Source organism: Homarus americanus, unplaced genomic scaffold, assembly GCF_018991925.1.
Source record: "Homarus americanus isolate GMGI-L3 unplaced genomic scaffold, GMGI_Hamer_2.0 scaffold19117, whole genome shotgun sequence".
In the NCBI taxonomy this organism is placed as follows: Eukaryota; Metazoa; Arthropoda; class Malacostraca; order Decapoda; family Nephropidae; genus Homarus; species Homarus americanus.
In genome coordinates this window covers 4,433,487-4,444,864 of record NW_024754704.1, presented here as the reverse complement: position 1 = coordinate 4,444,864, position 11,378 = coordinate 4,433,487, and the positions used below count along the sequence as shown (strand labels likewise).

The window sequence follows — 11,378 nt, the reverse complement described above, 5'->3', positions numbered from 1 at the left end:
TGTTCATTACAGTAGTCCAAATCGTCACCAATGGTAGAATAGGGGAGGGGGTTGGGGAATGCAGGGGAAGGTAATGTGATGGGATGGAATGTTTGATTGACATTAGTCTTGGGGTTGGGATGAAAGGAAGAGGTGGGGGAGGAGGAGTGGAGTGGGGGATGGTGGAGAGGGAGTGTGGAGAGAATAAGTAGTCAATTAATGTTTAGGTGTGGTAACCCACGATGCTCAAATTATGAGGTTTAATAGTTGGGTGGGTAGAGGCGGGGGGGAGGCTAAGCGCGGAGTTGGAACTCGTGAACGTATGTTGTTGTTTAATGCAAGTATGGAACATTACAGTATCTTCAAACGGTTTTCACGCTATTAATAGGCCTTATGTAATCCAACAATAAGGATTACAACAGCACACAGTATGGCTACAATTGGTAAGAAAATAAAATATAAATAAAATTTTTGCCCCGTAGATTTTCACAACCCACCTCACGCCTAAAGTACAATGTAAACCGAAAAATGCTTATATTATAAAAGATTTTCAACTCAATATCACATATTCTTTCCTCTACAAATATTTGCTGTCACTCATGGGACACCCTGCAATAATTATAAGGACGACATGGGCTATGCTGACAAATTTTGTGACTTACCTGTTGGTGACAACGATGGTAGGAATGAGATCGGCATGTTTCAGTGTTCGACATCACCTCCTTCCCTGGTGTGGGTGGTGCCAACCTTGGTAACAACTTGTGTATTCAACGTGACTACCATTACTGGTAGTACAGAGAATAATTACTGGTGTGCCCATCAGTCGCACTGTCGTCCATGAACAGCAGAGATATGGTCGTTGTAGTGCTTTTTTTACCTGTTACACATCTCACCATGCTTAATAATATTAACTATCTTCATGACATTCTTATTGTTATCAGTGATTGCGAGATTCACGATGTTATGCTCCACCTACACAGCCTGTTACTACTTCCCCACCTCCTCTATTCCACCCCCCACTACAGTGGGCGACATCTGTTGGCCGACCATAGCATTTCCCCCAGCTGTTTCGAAACTTCAGACTCAAGGCAATTCAAACCCTCACTGTGGCTTGGTAGTGGACACGACTTTGGTGCACGATAGTACAACAATATATAAATGCAAGCATTGCGAGTTTCTATTCTACCTCAAACCTGAGTGTTAGATATGTTACATGTATGTACGTTGTGAGGCCACTTAAAGAGAATTTGACAACCTGCCACAACAGTACGCTACACCAGCTCACTCGTAAAATACAACTTATTGGCAGACGATAGTAATCTATATGCCAGTCACTCAGACCTCCATTCCTTGATGAGAACTATGAACTGTGAATTTACTAAAGTCGGGAACTGGGTAATGTGTAATTAATTAACTGCCTGTAAAATACTGTACATATATATTTATACCATCATGTAATAAAAAAAAATTTTGTAACATTCTCATATGTATTTACTACGTGTACTAATCCAGATACTAAATGTTATATAATAATTCCTTGAGATAAATGTATAGTATAAAATCAGGTACCACATTTACTCCAAGGCACTGTACGTGTGAAGTAGTGGGGTGAGGCCTGACCATATAAATCATTATCAAATTGTATGTGTTTGAGCTTTATCAGTAATAGTAAATATCTCTCTAACCATTGCTATGTCAACTCAAAACTGTTACATGTAAGTGATGGAGCTAACAGTATGGCCATAAACTATACCTGATGCAATTCTCTCTCCTCGGGGGTAGCATACGAGTATATTGTATTCATCCGCCGAGTACAAGCAGCACTAAGCACTCACGACTCTAGTAGAGTCGTGAGTGTTTTAACGGGTATGTTTTGTTGTTGATTGTTGTAACAGATGTGTATCTTCGTATACTCACCTGTAGGATTTAAAAACTTTTGTTAATTTGTGTTTCTGCTGTATGGTTAATTTGAAGTAAAGGTTAAGAAATAACTCAATGGTTTGTCGTTCATTATTTTTCTCTCTATCAATGTACTTAATGATCTTTTTACCTTATTTTATTCGTCACATTATATTTTTTAAGCCTTTGCATTTAAATGTATTACTTTTTGATAATACAACAGTACTAATTTGATGCAATGTCTCTTAACAATGGTCTGAGACTTAAGTGAGGCCAATATTGCTGTTGTAATACATTTAATACACTCACAATTGCTTTACCGAGATAAGTAACTATGAATGGCTGTAAATACGTTTTCATAATATTTTTTTCACGTTATGCACTTCTTTTGTCACAATAAAGTTTAAATAATTTACTTGTCATCAAACAGTCATTTGTCAACGCCAGGTTGACAAACCTGCCGGCGTTAAGGCGACTCGCCCTGGCATGGTGTTACCCTGAGGTCATGAGAAGGTAATGTTCCCATTGGCTAAGACTTAAACCGTAAAAAGCAGCTTGTGATTGGTCAGGGAGTGTGGGCCGCCTGTATATAAGGCCTGGTAGACGAGCGTGAACACAGAACACTGGTGCACGACGGCGATACAACATTTGGTGTAGGTACTGTATGTGGTGGTGCTGTAGTGTTAAGCACTGCTCAATCTTGTATCGTAAAATATATTGGTTATAAGTTATTTGATTGTGAATATGAAGCCATACTATAAAATTTCATTTGAGCAAAATGATCAATTTTATTGGTGTTTGAATATAAACTAAACCTTTCAATCAACTTGTGTTAACCATTCCACCAGGCTAGAATTACGTCGGTCAACTTGATTTTTAATTGATTTTTAGAATCAGTCCGTTAGACAAAGGTGAGACCTTTACGGAGTGTTAGAGGGGTGTGGAGTGTTACAATGGAGTGTTAGAGGTGTGGGGAGTGTTACAATGGAGTGTTAGAGGGGTGTGGAGTGTTACAATGGAGTGTTAGAGGGATGTGGAGTGTTAGAGGGGTGTGGAGTGTTGCAATGGAGCGTTAGAGGGGTGTGGAGTGTTACATTGGAGTGTTAGAGGGGTGTGGAGTGTTGCAATGGAGTGTTAGGGGTGTGAGTGTTGCAGTGGGTTAGTGTGGAGTGTTACAATGGAGTGTTAGATGGGTGTGTGTTAGGGGGTGTGGAGTGTTACAATGAAGTGTTGGGGGTGAGGAGTGTTAGAGGTGGTGTGTTGGTGGGGTGTGGAGTGTTAGTGTTGTGGAGTGTTAGGGGTGTGGAGTGTTACAATGGAGTGTTAGAGGGGTGTGGAGTGTTGCAATGGAGTGTTAGAGGGGTGTGGAGTGTTGCAATGGAGTGTTAGAGGGGTGTGGAGTGTTACAATGGAGTGTTAGAGGGGTGTGGAGTGTTGCAATGGAGTGTTAGAGGGGTGTGGAGTGTTGCAATGGTGTGGAGTGTTAGAGGGGTGTGTGGAGTGTTAAGAGGGGTGTGTTGTGTTAGTCTATGACTATTTGGAATATTTTTCACGGATATAAAATGTAAAAAAGAACAAGAACATTATTTATTCAGCAGAAATTGGTTATAAAGGCTTCAATGGTGAACCATTATAACCTAATTTGTTACAATAGTTTCTTATGATTAATGCATTTTCCACTGGCATATTACCTGTAGAATTAATAAAGAATATGAAATGAATTATTTGGCTCCTTATGAGAGCATTCAATTCATACCAATTATTCTACAGATTATTGGACAAAGGTTTTTTTAAATACCAATCATTATTTCATGGTAAACATGCAATAATTTCAACATTATTTTTACTACTTATGAAATACCTTACTTCATATTATATATACCACATTTTGGTAGTGTGCCACAAGCATCCTTGAACCGCTTCTTATAAAAATTTGCTTTTATATCCATGCAACATATAATTCTTGCTTTGCAAGACTGGCATGATATTTACAAAGCTGATAAACTTGACTATATTTATCCCATATATTCATATTTGAATATTATACATGTGAAATGCAATGAAATAATTGTAACCTATAAAAACTTCTATATACATGATGAGTTGAGACAATGTCGGACCTGTACATGACAAACTTACGAGGAAAATATAATATATATACTAATATAATATATTATATTAAACCATATATTATATTATATATATTATATTATACAGTATATATTATGAGGCACTCCCATTCATAGTGATGAATCAATCAATGGAGCCCAAATTAGATTCTTGTTTATTCGTCATCCTTCAACAGAAGGTTCACGAATAAACCATGTATTGGGTAGAGAAAGCATCAGGCTTCCTGTTGAAACAAGAATCTGATTTGAGCGCCATTAGTTGATTCATCACTATCAATGGGAGAGCCTCACACACACACAAAAAATTATATATATATATATATATATATATATATATATATATATATATATATATATATATATATATATATATATATATATATATATATATATATATATATATATATATATATATTATATATATATATTGTACACTCTCATACACATTCACACTATGATATGCTTCTGAAACACTTAAAAAATAAAAAAATAAAAATCACAGCACTGTTCATTACCCTTCTCATAATCCCAACACTTTCCATGTAAACAAAATTGTTAATGTTGTCTATACAGAGATTGTGCCTTTAGAAACACAAGTTGTAAGCACTGGAGGCAATGAGAGAGTAACATAGACACTGATGACAACTTAATTCAAACTATTACACGTGACTCTCTAGTACAGGATATAGAGGGTTCAATGTTGCTTCCTGTACACTGAGACGACGGTGAATATTTTCTTTATCATCTATGTCACGAGGACGTACCAACTGCTGGGGTCTAGACAGGTCTGGTGAAGATGTCCTTATGCGTTCATGGGCTAGCCATGCTTCTAATGACCTGTCAGTGTTTAATCGTTCATCTGCCACTAAGGGTTGGAGGCGTTCCCACGCAGAGAGACGTGTGGAACGAGGAGTGTTCCTGGACACCTCGCCACTGTGCAACCATGCCCACTTGGCAAGGTCCTTGGTGCCACCCACAGTGTGCCGTCTCTTAATTGGTCCACGATACCCTGTTCGCCGCATGCTTGATTTGTTCGCTTTGTTACTATTATTATTTACATTACTATAATGGTTATTGGATGGTTTCATGGGACTAGTACTGGACTGACTGCTTGTATTTTGTTCAAATTTCTCCTTCAATTCTTTGACATTATGCCTTCTACTTCTAACCTCAGAAGTGCGTCTGGTAGAGCCTACCGAATTATCCTTTACTTCTGATTTTCTGGGTAGATCTCGGGACCTTTCTGTTCCATCTTGAATATCTGATCTTTTCATTTCCTTTGGCTTTTTCTCACTGAGACTTTCTTGTGTATCAGTTCGCTTTAGTTCACGAGCCCTTTTCTCAGTTTTTTCTTTGAGGTTGTTTTCAGTTTTCTCTGATTTTGTGAGGGAGTCTGACCTCTTCACCTTTACTTCTCGTGTCACTTCTTCATTCAATAATTTGTTGTCATTCTCTACATAGTTAACAGCCTGACTGGCAGCCTCTACCTGCAAATGACACCGACAATATTAACAGTACATAATATCAAGGACAGAATTATGGTTCGGAATATAATACAAAAACTGCAGGGAAAGTTTTAAGTACGAGGTACCATGACAAACAAGGGATAACATGGTACTACAGTACCTGGGCGATGGCTGGGGGGAGAGTAGTGTTGGCAGCAGTGGAGGTTGAGCTAGAGTTGGCAGAAGGACTGCGGGGATTAGTGCGGCGGCGATGAAGGGAAGGGTCACGGTAGAGACGGCACTCTGAATTCCCTCTTGTGGTACGGTCATGTGTTTGACCTGCCTCAGGGGATGGATCAGGGCTGGTGATGGGGTCGTCACTCACTGCCGTCACCAGACCCAGAGGAGACTCCTGGAGGCTCCGCATCTTCTCCTCAAACGTGGCAGTGATGGCACTTAGAAGATCACTACCTGTAATATACATAACCAGCATGAAGTGGGTGTTATTCATTAGATTAATTTATTTCATTAAAATTCAAAAAACTGAATGTTCTCCTCTACATTTCACGGGATAGTGAAATAAATTTTATTACCATGTATTAGAATGTCAGAACACACTCAAGTTGATCAAAATATCTTCAACAATCATGGTTTAGTGGTTAAATCCTTTCACTGATTTGAGAAAACATAGATGGAGGTAAAGACACCCATTAACTATAATCTACCGTGCTAGACATTACAAATATTCAAGGCTTAATGAAATATCAGCAATAATTCAGTATTAAGGTCACACACAAATTACCAATTATAACTAAGACACGACTGCTACCACAGCACACTTAACAGCAAGAGTGAAGCAGCTCTACTTCTACTCTCACCTTCCTTGCCTACACTTTAGCATACTGAATATTAGCGAAGAGGCCCTTGGCTGCCCCCATGATCGAGGACTTCGCAACATGTGGTGGCTTTTCTACCACTACTGTTGAAAGTTCACATGGGGCTGGAAAGGCGATTTAAACAAAAAGCATCTGAGTTTCTTTTAAGTTACAATTATAACCGTATCTCAACTGATCAAAATTTCCAATGTACTACAATGAACTCTGGTCTCTGAATAAGAAAAAAGTTACCTGTACTAAAACAACTCTTTTAAATAATAATAGACTAAAAAGAAAAAAATGAGAATCACACCAACAGTGACAGGAAAAATGGCCCAGTCAAATTTACCTATTTTACTACATGGGGCATGAGCAATGAGGCAATAAATACTGAAAACATAGCAAAGTTTAGCAGTATAAGATTGTTGCAACTTAAAAGCGAGCTTTGGACTGAAAGCATGATATGCAAAAATTAAAGATTCAAGTAAAATCCAGACCTCTTGTGCTTCTTTCACTATTTATTGAACAAATTTTCAACAGAAAGATGGAGGCACTTAAGAAAGATAGGAACATGAAGCAGACCTGAATGGCAGCAGTGTGAGAAAAGAGAGAAAGAAAGACAGTCCATTATCTAATGAATATTTTATATGAGCATATATTATTTTTTCATGAGAATGTCCATTATAACAATATTTCAATATACAAAATTAAACTAGGTAATACTATAATGAATGCCATATCAAAGAATTGTTAATATTCTTAAAAAAATGGTAGATTATTATGAACAAGCAAAATATTTCACTGAAATGTCATGTAAAGTGAGTGCATGACTTTATACTCTGGTTTCAAATATTAAAATTTCCTCTTTAACTGCAGGATACTCCATGCAAAATGTCTCCATACATCTCCATTACTGGACATTTCACTGCAACCTTTCCTCACATAGACATGTACTAAATTATACTTCTGTTATGTCAGTAATAGTACATGCTATAAAATTATGTACAGTACTGTACTGTGTAGCAATATACATTACATAGATTAAATATAATGGAAATGTTTTTAAAGTTTATACGTACTGTATTATCATTTTTAAGTAAGGTTATGTAAAGAACGGGGCAAATAAGGGTTTGGTTTACCTCGGGTCTGATCAAGTTATGGACAGAGAGAACTGCTAGTACAGTATGGTCAGGATATATCGCGAGATTGGGTCCAACGATGTTCACTATACAAGTATACTAAATCGCGATATGTAATTACATGTACAGTGGTCCCTCGGTTAACGAGCGCCTCGGTTAACGAGATTTCGGTTTACGAGTTACCTCCCATAAAATTCTTAACTTCGGTTAACGGGCAACCCCTCGGTTAACGAGTTTCTTACGAGCCAACCTCGACAAGTTTTGGCTTGCACTTGGCGGTCAACCAGCTTTAGCATTAGTCAGCCAATACATTAATCGGTTCTAGGGCTTAAATTGCTTACTATTTTAGTAAATATCAAGAATACTATTCAATAATTTTAAAAGTATAATATTAAATTTTTTAGTAATTTTAACAATTATTGAACATAATTGAAGGTAAAGTGACTAGTTTAATGCGAGGCATCCAGCCTCTTAACACAGCAAAAAAGCATTAGTCTCTCTCTGTTTTCACTGGAGGTAACATCTTGCTTGAGACTCTTGAACTAAATGCTTTTTTTTTGTGTTTCCAAGCAAATTATTGGTCATTTGGAAATTTATTTTACATATTGACAATATATAGCACAGTGCAGTGTTATTTTAAAGAAAATATTCTTTATTTACAACAAGTTTAACTTTAAAAAACACGTGTTGACATTGTTTGAATCCAGCATGGGGCCTAAGAGATCAAGAAAAGTGATTTCAATCCAAACCAAGCAGGAAATCATAAAAAAAAACATGAACAAGGCATTAGAACAAATGCGCGATGCAAAGAATATGGCATGTCGACATCGACTGTGTCGACAATTCTTGCAAAGAAAGACAAATTTAAAGAAGTGAAAGTGAGAGACAAATCTACAAGAGTGTTTAAAAGTAGATCCCTAATTGCAGAAACTGAGAGGTTACTTATCATCTGGATTAGGGAAAAACAGATGAAAGGTGATTCAGTTTCTACTGAATTCATTTGTGAAAGAGCCAGGGAGATTTACGAACATTTAAAGACAGATCAACCTGGTTCTTTAGGCACAGAATTTGAAGATTTTCAGGCCAGCAAAGGCTGGTTCGAAAAATTTATGAAAAGAAGTGACATTTTCAGTGTTGTTAGGCATGGTGAAGCTGCTAGTGCTGATAAGGAAGGGGCAGCAAAGTTTTTAGTTGAATTTAAAGAACTGGTGGAAGAAGAAAATTATCTTCCACAGCAAGTGTTCAATGTGGACGAAACTGGGCTGTTCTGGAAAAAGATGCTCAAAAGAACATTCATCACCAGAGATGAAGCCTCTTTACCTGGGCATAAACCCATGAAAGACCGTCTCACTCTATTGCTTGGTGCCAATGCTTCAGGGGATTTCCGACTGAAGCCTATGCTTGTCTACCACTCTGAAAACCCCAGGGTGTTCAAGTAACAGAAAGTGGTAAGAACAAAGCTTGGAGTTTATTGGAAGTCCAACCGTAAGGCATGGGTGACAAGACAGCTCTTTAATGAATGGGCTGTTGATGTGTTTTGCCCTTCTGTCAAGAGCTACCTAACCACCAATAAACTCCCTTTAAAGGCTCTTCTCCTCATGGATAATGCTCCTGGTCATGACCCTAACCTTGCCAGAAATTTGGAGTATCAATTTGACTTTGTGAAAGTGTTGTTTTTGCCTCCAAACACTACATCAATCATACAGCCAATGGACCAGAATGTGATCAGCAACTTCAAGAAGTTGTAAATGAAGAAAATGTTTAGGAGGTGTCATCAGGCAACTTCCAATGATCCTGAACTAACAGTGAAACAGTTCTGGAAGACACAATTCAACATCCTGGAGGCTGTAAAATTGATTGTGTTATCATGGCAAGAAGTCTCCACTAGATCCCTCAATTCTTCATGGAAAGCACTGTGGCCATCAGTAGTCCATGATTTTGAGGGATTTGAGGAAGAAACAGAGTTGGACCAGGAGATTGTGTCCATTGGTCAGTCATTGGGCCTTGAAGTGGAGGAGGAGGATGTGGAAGAGCTTGTGATGTCTTATGAGGAGGAACTTACTCCTGATGACTTGAAGCAACTGGATGAGATGTTACAGGTAGAGGCTGACAGTGGTGAGGAGGAAATTGAAAATGACATGTCAGCTGAACAGTTGAAAGATGTGATTTACTACTGGGAGAAGTTCAGGGAACTGGCTTCAAAGCACCCAGAAGTGGAAAAACTGAACTAACTTTGTGTCATGTTGAGGACTCAGTGGTCTCCTTCTTTAAACATAAGTTAATGGTGAGGAGGAGAGATGCCCCACAGACCACAATTGACACTTTCTTCAGTAAAAGGCAGAGGGAACAAGATGCTATCCCTCAGCCTTCCACTTCAAGAGAGAGGATGATGCTAGCCCTCAGCCTTCCACTTCAAGAAGGAGAGAGGATGTTCATGGTGGAGAAAATGTCAGTCCAGAGGTTCCTGACATTTTCATGGAAGGTGACTCACCTTCCAAGAAGCAGTAAAATGCTTCTCCTCCACCTCCACTTCCTTCTCTTCTCCCTTCTCCTCCTCCACCTCCCACTTCAAATTCACATCATCATCATCAACCAGGAGCCTTCTACATACACACCTCAAGGTAAGTGTCCATTTCTAAAATTTTTGTTGAATTTAGGCAATTTTGGGTGAGCTGGAACCAATTACCCAAAAACCCATTGAAACAATGGTTTCGGTTAACGAGCAACCTGCTGGAACGGATTGTGCTCGTTAACCGAGGGACCACTGTAATCAATGGGGAAAATAGGGTTAGGTTTTGGAGGCCCCAAAAAGTGACTAAACTTGACTTAACGAGTTAATTTTCTTACTAACTAAAGCACCAATGAACACTAGACTCGGGAACAACGGGCTATTTCAATATCAATATCAAGGAACACCAGACTCCACACTGCCACCCTCACTTGACAATCCCACACCTACATAAACGATACCAAAAATATTCGTTACAGTATAAAATCTTTTCCATTATCTTCACTTCCCTTTTTACGTCACTGCCGGCGACTTCAAGCTGAAGCCTATGCTGATTTCTCGTGCTGCTAACCCACTGGCCCTGAAAAGTTACTCTAACGATCACCTTCCTGTCATTTACAAGGCAAACAAGAAGGCATGGATAACCAGCACCATATTTAGCCAGTGCTTGAACGTGTACGCCGTCCCTGCAATGAAGGAATACTGTGCCAAGGAGAACCTAAACTTCAAAATTTTTCTCATCCTTGACAATGCTCCAGCTCGTCCTCCCAATCTCGATGACTTGCATGAGGTTGTAAAAGTTGTATTCCTGCCTCTTAACACGACAGCACCGACGCAGCCTATGGACCAAGGCGCCACTGCCGCATTCAAGGCGTATTATTTACACCGTGCCATGACCCAGCTGCTCAAGGCTACAGACGGAGATAATAAACCAACGATCCGAGAATATTGGCACAGCTTCAACAGTCTTCATGCAACTGACAACATTGGCAAGGCGTGGGAAGAGGTTTTAAAAAGTTGCCTGAATGGTGTGTGGCGTAAACTGTGGTCCGAGTGCGTCAACAGTTTTACGGAATTCACGGACTTAGTCCCAGCTGTGAATAGGGATATCCTCAGTTTGGCTAGAGAGGCAGGCTTTGATAAGCTGAAATCAGAGGATATTGAGGACGTCCTGACATCCTATACAGAAGAGCTCACGAATGAGGTCTTGCAACAACTAACAGAACACAGTCCCCTTGAAGACGAAGAAGAACCTCAACGAACGATAACTACCAAGAAGATGGCAGAAGCGTTCAACATGTTCCAGCAAGGTATGTACATCCTTGTAGATGACGACCCAAAGAGAGAACGTAGCTCAAAGATTCAATGCAGCATTGATGAAAGTCTTGGTTGTTACACTGAGA

At 39.1% G+C, this 11,378-nt stretch overlaps 1 protein-coding gene across 4 annotated transcripts in view; it reads right to left on the bottom strand.

Moving 5' to 3' along the window:
- Positions 1-3,450: 3,450 nt before the first annotated feature.
- The window catches only part of LOC121855980 (rho GTPase-activating protein 21-B-like), a 64,352-nt gene continuing 56,424 nt past the window's right edge, over positions 3,451-11,378 (bottom strand). For 3 of the 4 annotated variants that reach the window (XM_042351203.1, XM_042351202.1, XM_042351204.1), the window contains 2 exons: positions 5,634-5,923; positions 3,451-5,494 (listed from right to left, as the gene is read on the bottom strand). In XM_042351203.1, coding sequence (XP_042207137.1) covers positions 4,667-5,494; positions 5,634-5,923 — 1,118 coding nt within the window. In that variant the 3' untranslated portion in view covers positions 3,451-4,666. Of the gene's footprint in view, positions 5,495-5,633; positions 5,924-6,330; positions 6,453-11,378 lie in introns of those variants that run through there. The other variant, XM_042351205.1, reaches the window with a different exon arrangement.